A 15,045-nucleotide genomic window follows, 5' to 3' on the forward strand; every position below is an offset into this window, starting at 1 on the left:
AATATAGGAATGGGGAAAAATATAATTATCATCAAGAGACAAGAGTACACTCTACCGCTATTTATATTAATGCCCTTAAAATATCACTCTTCTCTTCTAGAAAATTTACTGAACCTCCTCAATTAATATCTTCCCTTTGCTTTCCTTTGAGCTGACCTGCATAGCCTTTCTGCTTTCTCCTTGATTCGTAGCATCAATAGATTTCTTCTCCAAATCGATAATAGCCGCCAATGATGACCAAGCTTCACCAGATTTCTCATGAACCCAACACATGAGAAAATAAACTTTCCTAGTGGCAGGCTTAAACTTACTTGTGATATCACTCTTCACTTTTCTTGGTTTTTCTAGATTGAGCTGCTCCTCAGCTGCCTGAATAAGTCTCTGTAAATCACAAAGCAAGCAAACAACAGCAGGTCCACCAAGGTTAAGCAGGCATGTGATGTCTTCTAAGAGACCCAACCCAAACCGCAAACCACCAGCGTGTCTGTAAGCTGGTGAGCATGTCTGCTCGAGGCAATATGATAGAACATCAGACACACTCTCAGGCTGCCCACCTTCACCCAAGACATTTGACAGGCTTAGCAACACCATAGCAGCTCCCAAGGCATCGGAATGCCAATCCCCATTATAGAGACGAAGAGTAAAGCAGTAGCTGTACACAACATCAACCAAGTGAACAGATAGAAGTGGAGATGGATGTGTCGAAGTTAACTTGCAAATGGGTGGTATAGGAGTTTCAGGCCCAGCAGGGACATCACTAGAGTGACCACTCTCCATACTGTGTTGTGCTGGCATTGTTATATCTTTCTGGTGAACAGGCTGGACAAGCTGAGTTCCTTCACTGCTGAGGGAAATTCTCCTTGCAGAAGGCTTCAACCACCATGGTTCCCAAGGCTCAATCAGTTTGCTCAGCTCACCTGACGCAATTGTGCTTTGAAACTTCTTCATTTCCTCTGCAGATAGGTCATCCAAACTGAATTGATTACCTGAAACAAATGTTATCAACGTTATTCAACCGACCTTCCAAATTCTTTTTAGCAGCTCATGTGTAGGTAAAAAATAACAGCTAAATGAGCCATGCATGTAAAAATAATAGTGATTTTGCACAATTGGATTTAAAACTAGAAAGTTTATAACACCTAAGGACCAAGAAGTATCTCCAAACAAAAAACAAAATATATGTCATGTAATCAAAGAAAGAAAGATGAGACCGAATTATACCTGATAAAATCTTTTGAATAGTCTCTTCAGAGAGCGTGGTACCTGCAAATCATCTTGGATTTAGTAAAAAAAATTAACATGAAGGATTAGCAGAAGAAAAATTAACAGAAGAAAAAATAAATAAATAAACATATTATACAAGGTAAAAAACACACACACATACAATTAAGTTCACTACTAACCTTATAGCATTCAAGGGAACAATACCGAGAATTACATCGAGGGCAAGTATAGTTTGAGAATTGCTTTTGACACCTGTGAGAATGTAAACAATAACATCCATCAAAACCATTATACAGAAAAAACACTGGAATAAAAAAAGTAATACTTACACACGGCAAATAAGTCTAGTTGCTGATGATGCTGGGAATGATGTTGATGTTTTTTCTGAAGTAACTATTGTCTCTTCCATTGAGTATTAGTGCTGAAATGTGTCAGAGCTAAACCATATCAAAATTTATCATTGAAACATTTCATCAAACCAACTAAACAAACAATGGGGTTGGAGTCTTGGACTGTCACTGAAACTGGCCAGTGAGAAGTTATTGGATCAAGGCCAATCAACCATATTAGCACTGTTCTAAAAATCGGTCTAGGCGGTCTCTAAGCGCAACCGACTCACCTAGGCTCAAGTCGTTTAAAAAATCGATGGATTGACTAGGCGGGTCTATACGGTCTGGTCATTTTTTTTTTAATGATTAAATATCGAAAATTAAATGCCCGTGTAGACTTAAGATTTGAATGAGTTTAAAAGACTAAAGTCTAATATAAATTATATGCCGCTATAACAAAGAGTATGTTTTTATATAAAGTCGATATTCTTCAACTATTACGCATTTTTGTAATAAATATCTTTGTTTGTATTTATTTTTTGAGTTATGGTAAATGATTTTCTTCATTTATTGTAATATAGGTGTGTATTACTATATATATTAAGAAAAAAAACCACCTAGCGCCTAGCCCGTCTATGCACTACCTAAAAGGCCTAGGCGCTAGGCGTTTTCCCACCGCCCGACTACCGCCTAATGTTTTTTAGAACACTGGAAATAACCAGAGAAATATTCATGTACACATCTGAAATCGATCAGTACGCATGCCAGTTGATCAGGTCTTAATTTCTGTTTTTCTAAATAACGTACAACTGTTTCCACCCTACACAAGCCGAACAGAACACGACAATAAATTTGAAGAAAAGAGGCCGGGCAAATCCAACGTAATAACTAGCTGCAAGAGTGAATTAGTTGTTTGCGCGTATGAAAGGATTGAATCATTCAGATAATTATGAATTAGTGAGATAAACTACGGTTTTATAATATCAACTGAACGAAATATGCTGAGGGTGAGACAAAGGTGCATGACGAAAACTTTATTACTTATTTGGATTTGATTCAAGAAAGTGAGACTTTGTCAATAATGCATAATGCTTGGACGGCAATTCTTAAAAAACAAATAGTTCAAAGCTCAGTAGATAGCACTATATATAGAGTGCTCAAGCCTTACTAGTTTCATAACTCCAGCTACTTTTACTACATCAAATACTAAAGCGGCATTTTTCCAATTCGTTTCTAAGTTTTAATTGATCCGAGCATGGCAAACCACATTATCATTTTCTTGAGTTTGTTAGTCTTCACTTGTTCTTTTGCTTTGGCTTTTGAGCCAAGTCCTTTGCAAGATTTTTGCATTGCAGATTCTACTAGCTCAGGTATACATATTGCACTGATGACCTGTAGGCAATCTACTAGTCTTTTGAGATTAGAGACTACTATATTTCTAATCTATATTAATATCTATTCTTTCTTTTTGGCAGCTCGAGTTAATGGCCTAGTTTGCAAGGACCCAAAGCTCGCTCAAGCAAATGATTTCTTCTTTTCTGGGCTACACTTACCAGGAAACACATCAAACTTGTTGGGATCCAAGGTCACTCCAGTCAATGTGCTCAACTACCAGGACTCAACACTCTAGGCATTTCCATGGTGCGCATTGACTACGCACCATGGGGTCTCAACTCTCCACACACTCATCCTCGCGCTACTGAGATCCTAACAGTCTTGGAAGGCACACTCTATGTTGCCACAAATATGATTTTTGCATGTACTCTACATTGAAACTTATGGACGCTGGTCTTTTCATCTAGGCTCTGCACTCAGAATTCAGTTTCTATCCACTCCGACTTTTCCTTTCCCAAAGATTTGAATAAGAATGCTTCACCTATTTATCTTCTCCCTAAATGGTTTCCATATGTTTGCCTTCTCCCAACTGACTCAGAAAGATTAACAGCTATATATACATTGGGTTTTACCATGTAGAACAATAATGAAGTTTGCAACAGTTCTTAATGTACATATTTTTATTCTACATATGGTTTTGGTATCTCAAAAGTCACAAGTTTTTGCAAGATTGCGAGGATTTGTACCACGGTGAGGCCCTCATTCATGATCTCTGTTGGTATTGGAGTTGTAGTTTGGTCGAGTACTATACCACTATACAAATAACTTTACCCTAACTTTTATTCCTATGACTTGCAATTCAATGTAGTTTTTTTTTAAGGCAAAATGTGAATATTATCTTATAGATAATGCGAAAAACCTGATTTCCTCAATTAGGCCCGTATTACCTTATTCCAAACTTTTTAATCCCAAGGGTACCCAAAAGTTTCACCCCCTAAATTTTCGGGTAGTACAAATTGCAATGGTAAAGATGTACTTACATATTTCCAGGCTATTAGAGCATTCCCAATGCAGGTGGAATTGAAGGGAATGTGAAAATTTTCACCTCTTTTTTGTTCAAATGCAGTGCCCAATGCATAGGTGAAAACGAGGGTGACTATATTCCCAAGTCATTACGTGGGTGAAACCTTCAACCGAGATAGTGGCTAACTTGTGAACTTCAGACGGGATGTTGGATTCCGTCTCGTGTGTTTTTTTTTAAAAAAAAATGGGTTTTTTTTTTCAGACTCGCGTGTTTTTTCGACTTTTTTCGGGTTTTTTTTTAACTTTAGACAAAATACCAGACGAGATGTTACATTCCGTCTCAATCAAAATGCATCCACACGGAATCCAATATCCCCTCCGAGATTATTTTTCACCTTTGCATTGAGCAGCTTCATCTTACTTTTCGCCAAAACGATGGAAAAGAGGGGAAATACAGCTTCATCTTAAGAGTGGTGTATACAAAATGTATGTCCTATGGACTTCAGGTCGGTCATGCATTTAATATAACGAACACGACATACTTTCCAAATAGAAGTTGTTTACTATTCATGTTCGTTTGTTTTTATTTTTACTGTTTTAATGCTTATAATGAACAGAAAAGAATTACTGACCAACAACCGACAAAGACAAAGGACCAAAAAGGAAAATGAGATTAGTTTTGTGACTCTCAAGCTCGCTACTGAAGGGACTATCACATTCTACAGGTAGGACTTATGCACAATTTAATTAAGATACTTATCTTGGTAGGACTTATGCACAATTTAATTAAGATACTTATCTTGGATTCTTAACAATTTTGTTGTATATAGTTTTGTCAACTTAGCTAGATACTCATAGCTGAAACTTTATTGCGAGTTGACCTGCATGCAATCCACAATTATATTTACCAACTACATTTAGAATGCATGCAAAACTATAAAGGTACAAAAGTTTGCATTAGAACTTATGTTTAGAAGACTGCCACTGTTTTATAATTAGAAGGCCCTCAACCAAATAACACCATCTTGGTCAAAATATTAATTAAGACTTTGTATTTATTGCCATAGATTTTTAATACCATCATGATCTAATTTTATACTGCGGTTCTATTAGATGTTTACACACAATTATTACAAAGTAAATATTTGCTCCATTTGAGTACACCCTTATTAGATGTTTACACAGGAGATACAAAGTAAATATTTGATCTATTTGAGTACACCTAAACAACAAATAAAGCCACATTCGTATATATATCCCACTAGAATAACAAGAAATTAGTTTTGTAACTCATTTATATGTGTATGTAAATAGACTTTTCTTTAATGGGGTATGAGCTTCTACAAGTAGGACTTATGCACAGTTTAAGGTAATCTTAGATTCTTGGTCATTCCTGCATTTTTTATTTTCTCGACATACATGCCCAAGCTTATTTCCATTCTTATGATGTAATGCATTTAAACCGCCACATTCAGCAGGAGACAATGAACCGTTGATCTGTGACATACTAACCCCAATGCGGCATTTGTAAACACCCAAGGAATGAACCTAAAATTCCCCTGTTTCAGTCAGGCAAAGGAATTCATTGACAGGTCCATATGGGTCACATCTGACGTCTATGAGAGTCTCAAATGCTAGCAGCATCTTTGTGAGAACGCCAATGTGAAGTTCTTTTTTCTGCAGGGCTATGCCAATTTCGTTTTTGTAACTAAATATGTTAAGCATTAAACAGTAGTTTATTTGTAAGAATGTCATTCAGAACTTGCTTGAGCATACTGGATTTCAATGTAAATGCAAATCTTTGTGTTTTTGGTAAAAAATGCAAATTTTTGTTTGTATTTTCTAAAGCAGTGCTTATGCTCAAAATTTTCTTGAGTGTAAATGACTGATGAGTTAGCAAATAACATGCTATCTTTGTAACACGTGCAACGCACGTGCCGGTTTACTAGTATATAATAATAAGATTACAATATAGGGGTTACGTACTACCCGGGCTGGATTAAGTTCCCACTTTGAATCCAACAAAATATATTCCATGAAAGTGATAAAGCCTTCATTCTAATTTCTAAACCATGTGTGTTTCCAATAAGAGTAATTAATTTATATCTCGCGGGAATGTTTCTACCTTTGGGTGGACGAGGAGTCGGATCGACATCTTTTCCCTTTGTCTTGCTTCCTTTCTTCTCCTGAATCTGCCATGGTTCCTCACCATCCTTTGAGTTATCCTCATCATCAGCATGCTCCTGCACCATCCATGCAGGTTTATACTTTTTCATTGTTATCGGTCTGCCATGTTTCTTTACCATCCTCGGCATTATCATTTTCATCTACGAGTTCAACCCAATTAACCGATCTTAGCAGTGAATTTGCCTCATTCAATCATTTGAGCCTGTTTCCTTTTCCAGTAGTGGAAGAAGAATTGGACTCAGCCATTCCCGTCGTTGAAGAGGAATCTGGCTCTAAAGCTCCACTCTTCATAGTCCTTGCAATGGGAGAATAGGAATAAGCTGCTCGACTATTCTCTTGCGGCACAATTGGATCTTCAGCCATAGTAACTCCGAGTGGAGTTGCAATGTAGTTTGGAGAAACAGAATTTACGACAGCTAGAGAGCAGTTAGTAGCTGTAACAACAGTTTGAGGTGCATTCAAAGGATGCACTTATTGCATTTCCCCAACTAGTGGAAGCAATTCAACAGCATCAATAGCTATATTTTCTGCTACCCCAACTTGTGGTATAGCATCAACGTGATCAGTTCCAGCTTCTTGTGTTTGTGCATCTCCGGCCTCTGGACCCACCACATTTTCTGGTAATGTATCCCCAGTGTCAGTAGAAATTGGAGAAATTGGAGTAGGAATGGGAACACCCTGTGAGTTTTTGTCCCTACTAGTTCCAGCTTCCCGGTTATTATTTTGCTGATTTCTGTTACGCCTCCTTCAATGATTTGCAGCTTCAGTAACATGCTGATTTTCTTGCCTCGGTTCCTTTTTCAGGTTTATGTCCTTCTCATTTCTTATCTCTTTCTGTAGAGATTTACAATCGCTCATCAAGTGTCCAATTGACTTGCAATGGGAGCAAAATTTTGGAAGCCTTGAGAGTTCAATTTCCTGGATAAAGTCTTGTCCATCTGGAACTTCGACTATAATCTGGCTTGGAATTGGTTAAGAAAGATCTAAATCAACCAGTACACCTGCCTTAAACCTGAAATCTCTCACTGCAGTTGTTTTATCAATTCCGATGGGGTAACCAATACATCTACCCATAGCCATGCGTATTTCATAGTCCCAAAATTGTTGTTTTAGTTTAGGTAATTTAACCCACACCATTGCATGAGAAATGCGTTGGATTTCAGGATCAAAATATGGCTTCCACTTTGTTAACCTGAGAATTTGATTCTGAAATTTCCAAGGTCCTCCACTCCAAATTCTGACAAGATCTTCCTCAGAGGTCAGTCTAATCATGAAGTAACCTTTTCCCAGTGGGACTAGCTATTTTCCAACAACCTTTTGGACGCCATTTCTCTGCAGCAATAGTTCTAACAGTGCCTATGTTGATTTTTTGAAAATCAAGTCGACCTACTAAACTGAATTTGCAGAATTGTAAACCTCTGTCTATTGCTTGTTTTGGAATTCTTATAGGTGGAATGTTACCTTTCATCCCAGGAATAGGTAACACAACTATATCGATTTCCATGGAAGCATTTGCTTTAACTTTTTCAACAAAAGAGATTCTTCTATTGCTTGCATTTGATGATCCATTAAGAGCATTTCCACCTAACCTTTCCGCCTCCTGAAAGACTGTTACAGGTATAGTACATGAAGAATTTGTGAAGAGTAATTCTCTCTGAACTCAGATGTGAGGATTTGACCAGAAAGAGATTAATCAGTAGTAAAGTCAAACAATACTTCCACACTCTCCTCACAGTTTCTGTACCAGCAGCAACAGGAACATGTACTAGTGTTCCTGTTGCTGCTGTTGTTGTTGTTGTGTTGTTGTTATTCTCTAGACAAGGAAGAGCCTGCTCAACATTTCCAATGTTTGTGCAATTATATATAGAAAATGTTCATATTGGCTTGTTCATTAAGTAGTCTAAAGACGGTATGGATTCTAATGAGACGTTCCTTCTTGGTAGAGGGCATTCTTCTTTTTCTATATCTACGTCAACCACTTTTATAATTTTCCCTTCATAATATATGCGTTGCACATGATAGATGGGGTTTGAGATATTAATGAACAGACGATATGGATACTCTGAACATTTGATCAGTAATAATCCTGGATATCCATCATCACCGACAATAGCCCCATCATTAGTTTAATACCGAAGTGGATATCGAATATTAGTCGCTTCCGGACAATAACTGGAACGTAAGGAGTTGAAGCAACTGAAAATTGACAACTTGGAATGTTGAGCACATACTACTCTTTTAATCTTCTTTTAATTCTTGGTCACCAACTCAGTTGACACAATGTTCTGTATTTCTAAGTCATCTATATACAAATATAAGGAACAAGTGAAACAACAAAGTCAACTAGAAATTTCATTTAGCTATACATGTCATTGGATAGTTTAATAAAGCCTGGTAAAACCAAAGAGTCGTATGGAGCTTGAAGATCGATCTTGCCATGCATTGGAGGATAACAGTTGAAAAAGGAGCTATAATATGTCTTTTACTGTTGCAGAAAATTAGTACAATGAGACCCTTCCCTATCTAAATTTAAAGAGCGTGTTGTAGCACAAATCCCACTTTAGTCATAGAGTAACTCCTATGATGATGAGGAAGAAGATAGTGTAGGATTTGGAGGCATTTGCAACTCTTCATTGTTTCCTTCTAACATCTCCACCACCTTGCTCATTGAAGGCCTATTTGATGGGTGTGTTTGTATGCACCAAAGAGCCACTATGATCATCTTTTTTCGGCGTCTCTCCTCCTCAACATCTCGGAGGATCCTTCTATATTGAAGTCTGGTTTAAGATGATTATATATCCACTGCGGAAAGTAAATCTCACTCATGTTCTCCATTGTTGCATCAATGTTCTTTCTCCCACCAATCATTTCTAACACCATCATTCCATAACTATAAACATCCGACTTGTGAGACACCCCTCCAAAGCCTCCAAAGTTTCTAAACGAGACTTCAGGTGCAATGTAACCAGGAGTTCCTCGAGCTCCAACCCATGACAAAATACTGATATCTCTGGTTGGACATAGTTTAGCCATCCCAAAATCAGAAATTTTTGGGCAGAAGTCTTCGTCTAGAAGGATATTGTGAGGTTTTATATCGAAATGCAAAATGCGAGTGTTACAACCACGATGCAAGTATTCCAACCCTCTAGCAATACCAAGTGCTATTTGGTAAAGTTTTTCCCATCCTAGAAGAGGCGTGATACTTGATTCCTTGTCTTTGTAAATAAACCGTTCGAGGGATCCATTCGGCATGAACTCGTACACAAGAGCTCGTTTAGTTTTCTCAGTACAAAAGCCAAGGAGGCTGACCACATTGACATGGTTAGTCCTGCCAATGGTAGCAACTTCATTAACAAAATCTTCTCCATTACCCTTGGACTCATTCAATACCTTAACTCCCACTAAACGGCCATCACGAAGTTGTCCTTTGAACACGCAGCCATATCCTCCTTTGCCTAATGTATCTTTAAAGGAATTGGTCATCTTCTTGACTTCTGAATACTTGTACCTTTGTAGACCAAGACATCCATAGTTCTCCAAGAACACTTCTACATTTGTTGAAGTCTCCTTTTTATTCCACCAACAAGAGACAAATGAGAAAATTATCTTTCTGTAAAGTACTAATAAAATTGTAAGAACTATTCCAACTCCACAGGGTACACCTGTAAACAAAGAGATAGCTTTTAAATTAAAAACTGCAAATGTTTTTGTAAAGAGCCGATACATGATATATAGTATATAGTAAGCTCACCAATAGTAATTATCTTGCGTGCTATAATGGGTAAGCCGTGGCCTGCAATGGAAACATATGGTTATCGTTAACATATACATGGCATGACCATAGTCACAAGCTCATTTTATTGAATCGTTATAATCATTTTGTTGTTCTTTTTTTCTTAGAATTCCGAGTGCATTACAAGCTCTATCTCCATTCCTAAATCCTAATACCAACAACATTTGAACTGTTATCTGAAAAATGATTTTTCATACTAAATTCGCGTTAGAATCACTTATAAACAATATGGATAATTACTTAAAAGAATGAATAACTTGTTTGATAATAGTGTAGAATTAAGAAAAGATGATTAACAAACTACCTATAATCAAAGCAATAGAAATACACACTTATGGATTGAGGACGAATTTTGCTCCTGACCGAGTGCTAACAGTTATTCAAGCGTTGTCTAACCAGGATACAACAATCAAGAACTCAAAATTGTAGCCCTAGTGAACCTTAATTTTCTACATAAAATTCAATACTCTACTTGATACAATAATATATTTACTAGAACGAATGCCAAAAACACCCTCCAGAATGAAGGAACAAATAATTGGAACGCGGGGTAATAGATAGACAATATTGCAATAGCAAACCCAGAATTACATGATGTAAACACACAAGTTGTTAAACTCGGGATTATTTGTAAGGATTAGAAATTAGAAATTAGAAACATACCTCTCTGCTCAGGAACATAATTAGGAACATAACTGATTTCTGTACTATTCGTACTATTAAACTGGATGCAAGTACGAAAACTTGTACTATTAAACTGGCACCTCCCTCCTGATTTCTCGCAGTCCTGACATTCATTAGTAGGCGGAGACCAGCCGAGCTTAAACCCTAGTTTTAAGTCCCGTGTTATGTTTGTAGTTGCCAGGTAACCAAACGTTGCCACTACACTCTCCGAACAGGTTTTGTACCCGTCAAATCCTATTGGAATCTTACCTTCAGCGAAAGCATAAGAACGTTCATTTGTGTGGCTGCTGTTGTTGTATATGTCTAGACAAGGAAGAAGCTGCTGGACATTTTGGGTATTGTTGGTGCAATTGTAGAAAAAGGTCATATTGGTATATCCACCGTAGTAGCGCAAATACGGTGTGGATTGTAACGAGAAATTTCTTCGTGGTTGAGGACAATCTTGGTCTACTATATCCACGTCCACTATTCTTACAAACATCAGATTGTAATTTATCTCTCGCACAAGATAGTGGTGGTTGGAGATATTAATGACCGGACGGGAGTCTAAACATTTTATCACTAATCCTGGATATCCATAATCATTGGAAGTATACCCGGGATAGATATACCCGGGATAGATATACCCGTCCTTTCTCACAATCTGGTCACCTGAATTAAGTCGAAACGGGTAATCAACTAATAAATAGGATGTACAATTCTCGGAAGTGACTAGAAGAATTCCATTGAGGCCGATGAGAACTAGGACGAAAGTGAGGAACTGAAGCAATTGAAACATTATGACAACTCCAATCTCACACACACATACTATACTTCTGATCTGTTTACAACTCTTGAGCAGCTCAATGGAACAAGAGGGACAAGATTTTTAATAATAGAGGTCATCTCCATAGACGACTTCATCAAGTCTTCTGCCATTCAATTCCACATAATCATAATTGTTTTAGGCCCACTTGGTTTGAACCTTGTGCTCTCGTGGTAAAACCCAGCGGCTGAGACCAAGTTATATTTCACAAACCAAGAAATAAGTGACACGTTGGAATGCGAAAGAGAATTCACTTCTTCAAGAGATTGGTCAGTTTCGGAGAAATCTAAAACCATTATTGCACAGTGGGCGAAAATGCTCATCTGTGATTTCATACTTCTTCATGTATTCCCATTAACAAGATCAAGAAACAATAACAAACAAAGGTCACTTAGGTTGAAAGGTTTTCAATTAGCTCTCTCTTTTAAAGATCTCTGTGACGAAGTCCCTGATGTAAGTACGCCGCCCCTTCATCATAACATATTTATAAATGCTCATGGTTTGATAATTTTTCTGCTCTTATCATATGGTGACCATGTGGTATATATAGGCTAAGGTGGAGATTGTTGTTAGAGAAGGTGATCAAGATGGTAGAACTATTGCGTCTACAATTAGCGAGGTTAGCGCATCTGATTTGGTTCTAGGTCTCCATGATCAAAGTTTTTGTCAATCGTATATACAAATGTGTTATGAGTTTCATTTTTGAGTTCGTTAAATGAATCATCACTAATTAGGACGTTTTAATGTTTGGTTTAGTATGTTTCCTTTTTTTTTTTCCCACTAATTATGCGAGTTTGGTTGATTGATTTTATTTATATATAATTTGAATTGAATAAGTCCATATAATTTTTTTTCTGACACTTATGTATAAGATCTGTTACTGATGAAAAAGAATTGCGCAGACAGTTTCATGTTTTGGTGAATTTTGCTATAGATGAGAAGTCGGACATTGGAATGTAGCATGTACTTATGAATAATAATAATTAAAGGACAGTTAACATAACCACAGAAATGAGGCTAGTCAAGACAGACTGACATGATGCTTTGTGACCATAGTGTTATTACTGGTTTTAATATAGTAAGTCGAAAACAAGAATAGCCTTCCCTTTCAATGGATAGATTAAGAGGAAACATAACTTGACACACAGATATGTATAAATCCGACATGGATTGTCCATTTTGAAGTCTTATATTAAGGAATGGCAACCCTTGGAACACCCAAGACCTGCTCGTTTTGCAGCAAACAAGAACTATTGTATTTTTGATGCTCAAGAAGTGAAGATTTGTACAAACCCATTGCATCACGTACCAAGTTCAGGATCCTCAACCAATCCATGCTGCTAAGATTAAGATAGTTTTGATGGGGTCATTTGTATGGTGTGCTTTGGAAACGTATACAGCCAAGTCAGCAATGACATTGAATACAACGTTAGGGTGGCGTCAGTTTTCATAGTGTTTTGACACTGATATAAAAGTAGAGGGAAATCCTTTTGTCGGTTGAACTAGTTGATTGAAAATTTCCGTAGTTCTTCCCATGAACAACATAAATGTTTCTACTACTGAAAATGTGAATGGTACTTCTCATGGAACCCAATGGATTTGAGTATCTACTTCTGGCTTGTAATTTGGATGTATTCCCTGACATAACATAACCATATGTGCTAAATCTGAAGAATATCACTGTTAAGCTATGGTGCATTACTCAATTTCTATGTCACAATTGAAGAGCTTTTCCTTTTCTGCCAGGAGAGTGCAACTGGAGCTTCAGTTGCTTCTGTGACAGAAGTCTTGGAGATCAAGCAGAATGTTATAAAGGAAAGTGAAGACGCATAATTTGAGGCATCTCACCACCGCGTCTTCCTTCTTGGAGAGAATCGGTGGGAAGATTCAGCCAGACTTGTGGGCAGAAACAAAGAGGTTTCAGCAAGCAAGGTGGGAATTTCAACAACAAAGTGTATTGCTTTGTCGGGGAGGGGGCGTATTATGCACTGGTATGTCTGTTGTCTATTTGCTCAAGAATTTGACTTGTTAAGGCCGAAGGGCATTTATCTCTTATAAATATTTTAAAGCATAGTTATGTCCTTCTCCGTTTTGTTCTCAAGAATGGGAATTGGCTTTGATGGAACCTCTCCAGAAGGAAGATTACCGTATACCTCCCGTGTTTCAACTACATGTGTTTACATTGCCATTTGAAAGCAACCTAGTTTTCATTGATTTTTTTTCATGAGATTGAATCCTTTGACGTTGCAGCTACAGATATAGTTTTGTGCAATTTTTATTTTTAACTGCAGAGCTAAAGTTTTGCTTTCTAAAAATTAGTCTAATTTGTCATTGAAGTAGTGACGTTGAGATGAACAATAATCGTAGGAAGTCATTGCTGGGACTTCAAGATGGTATCTGAAGTGAAGTTGGCAAGACTTCAAGAGTGGGGTTCGCGGGGAGGGTTTCATGTCCTGTAAGTCTCCACAATGACTTCTTGCAGAATCAAAGTCTAGAATTGAGAACTTGGATCATACATTTATACGTTAACCACAACACACTACAAAAATTTGTGTAACAACATTAAGGTTTTGTAGATTGTATTATGAAAACAGAAATAGAACAGATAACTTTTGCCAACTTATTTGGTTTTGCCAAACTTATTTGGTTTTGAATAAGTTTGGCAATAACTTCATAAGTAGAACATCTAATGTAGTGACAGTGTGACACTATATCTTCCTACAAATCCAAATTTGGCAGTAGACTAACTCTTATAATGACAAAGAAGAAAAATAGTGAAGATGGATCAAGAAAAGGATTAGGAAGCATTACCAAGTTATCAGTGTTCCTTCCAACATGTCTACCACCTTACTCATTGATGGCCGATTTGTTGGGTGTGTTTGAACTTTGTATGCACCAAAGGGCCACTACGATCATCTTTTTGGTCGTTTCTTCCTCAAACATCTCAGTATCTCCCTGGATCCTTCTATATTAAAGTCTGGTTTAAGATGATTATACTTCCACTGCAGAAAATATATCACTCATGTTCTCTGCTGCTGCATGGATGTTTTTTCTTCCCCCAATATTTTCTAACACCATAATTCTATAACTATAAACATCCAACTTGTGAGAAACCCCACCAAAGTTCATACAACAAACTTCAGGTGCAATGTAACCAATAGTTCCTCGAGCTCCAACTAGGGCTGGAAATGGAGCGGGTTCGGGTCGGATTCTCACTCAAAACTCTTTACCACATTTGGATCCATCTGGAATCGGGTCGGATTTCGGATATCCATATCCATTAAAAAACACAAAAAAATACACTATTTTAATGATTTTCATATATAAATGTAATATATAAATTAATTGTTAGGCATCAAAATATAAATCTTGTTAAAATGATTCGGGTTTTCGGATATTCGGGTCGGATTCTAGTCACAAACATAGAAACCATATCCGTTAAAATGGATTCGGATATGGTCGGATTCGGATCGCATCCCGTACCATTTCCAGCCCTAGCTCCAACCATGGACACAACACTAATTTCTCTAGTTGGATAGAGCTTAGCCATCCTGAAGTTGGAGATTTTGGGACAGAAGTCTTCGTCTAGAAGGATATTGTGAGGCTTTATATCGAAATGCAAAATGCAGGTGTTACAACCTCGATGCAAATACTCCAACCCTCTA

The 15,045-nt window shown here is 37.3% G+C and overlaps 3 protein-coding genes and 1 long non-coding RNA gene across 7 annotated transcripts; 2 read left to right on the plus strand and 2 right to left on the minus strand.

Moving 5' to 3' along the window:
• Positions 1-10: 10 nt before the first annotated feature.
• On the minus strand, positions 11-1,844 carry LOC147500724 (uncharacterized). Of its 3 annotated transcripts, none has more exons than XM_086562343.1 (4): positions 1,554-1,844; positions 1,404-1,476; positions 1,222-1,263; positions 11-986 (listed from the first exon to the last, which is right to left on the minus strand). In XM_086562343.1, the coding sequence occupies exon 4, from the start codon at positions 946-948 to the stop codon at positions 106-108; it is 843 nt and encodes a 280-aa protein (XP_086418469.1). In that variant the 5' UTR covers positions 949-986; positions 1,222-1,263; positions 1,404-1,476; positions 1,554-1,844; the 3' UTR covers positions 11-105. The 3 variants fall into 3 exon arrangements, with proteins under 3 accessions (XP_086418469.1, XP_086418470.1, XP_086418471.1); XM_086562344.1 differs by having other exon boundaries at positions 1,222-1,274; XM_086562345.1 differs by lacking the exon at positions 1,404-1,476.
• Positions 1,845-2,591: 747 nt separating this feature from the next.
• Positions 2,592-5,667, plus strand: LOC147500725 (uncharacterized). 2 transcript variants are annotated; one of them, XR_015194742.1, is made up of 3 exons: positions 2,667-2,923; positions 3,029-4,636; positions 5,390-5,667. It is a non-coding gene; the product is annotated as an uncharacterized LOC147500725 (long non-coding RNA). The 2 variants fall into 2 exon arrangements; XR_015194743.1 differs by lacking the exon at positions 5,390-5,667 and having other exon boundaries at positions 2,592-2,923; positions 3,029-3,443.
• A 2,881-nt stretch (positions 5,668-8,548) lies between these two features.
• On the minus strand, positions 8,549-11,353 carry LOC147500726 (LEAF RUST 10 DISEASE-RESISTANCE LOCUS RECEPTOR-LIKE PROTEIN KINASE-like 2.4). The gene is given in 4 exon segments (XM_086562346.1): positions 8,549-8,855; positions 8,858-9,760; positions 9,850-9,891; positions 10,555-11,353. Coding segments are annotated over 4 exon segments (1,923 nt in total). The 3' UTR covers positions 8,549-8,676.
• Positions 11,354-11,695: 342 nt separating this feature from the next.
• Positions 11,696-13,596, plus strand: LOC147500727 (uncharacterized). Its single transcript, XM_086562347.1, has 3 exons — positions 11,696-11,833; positions 11,931-11,999; positions 13,127-13,596. Exons 1-3 carry the CDS (start codon positions 11,696-11,698, stop codon positions 13,211-13,213), a joined length of 294 nt encoding a protein of 97 aa, XP_086418473.1. The 3' UTR covers positions 13,214-13,596.
• Positions 13,597-15,045: the final 1,449 nt, after the last annotated feature.

This window comes from Coptis chinensis, chromosome 5 (assembly GCF_015680905.1).
Source record: "Coptis chinensis isolate HL-2020 chromosome 5, ASM1568090v1, whole genome shotgun sequence".
In the NCBI taxonomy this organism is placed as follows: Eukaryota; Viridiplantae; Streptophyta; class Magnoliopsida; order Ranunculales; family Ranunculaceae; genus Coptis; species Coptis chinensis.

Excerpts from the sequence above, each read along its gene's own strand:
- LOC147500724 (XM_086562345.1), bottom strand. The coding sequence starts at position 948 with ATGAAGAAGTTTCAAAGCACAATTGCGTCAGGTGAGCTGAGCAAACTG.
- LOC147500727 (XM_086562347.1), top strand. The coding sequence starts at position 11,696 with ATGCTCATCTGTGATTTCATACTTCTTCATGTATTCCCATTAACAAGA. Across the intron at positions 11,834-11,930 it reads TCTGTGACGAAGTCCCTGAT|GCTAAGGTGGAGATTGTTGT; the intron begins GTAAGTACGCCG and ends TGGTATATATAG. Across the intron at positions 12,000-13,126 it reads TTGCGTCTACAATTAGCGAG|GAGAGTGCAACTGGAGCTTC; the intron begins GTTAGCGCATCT and ends CTTTTCTGCCAG.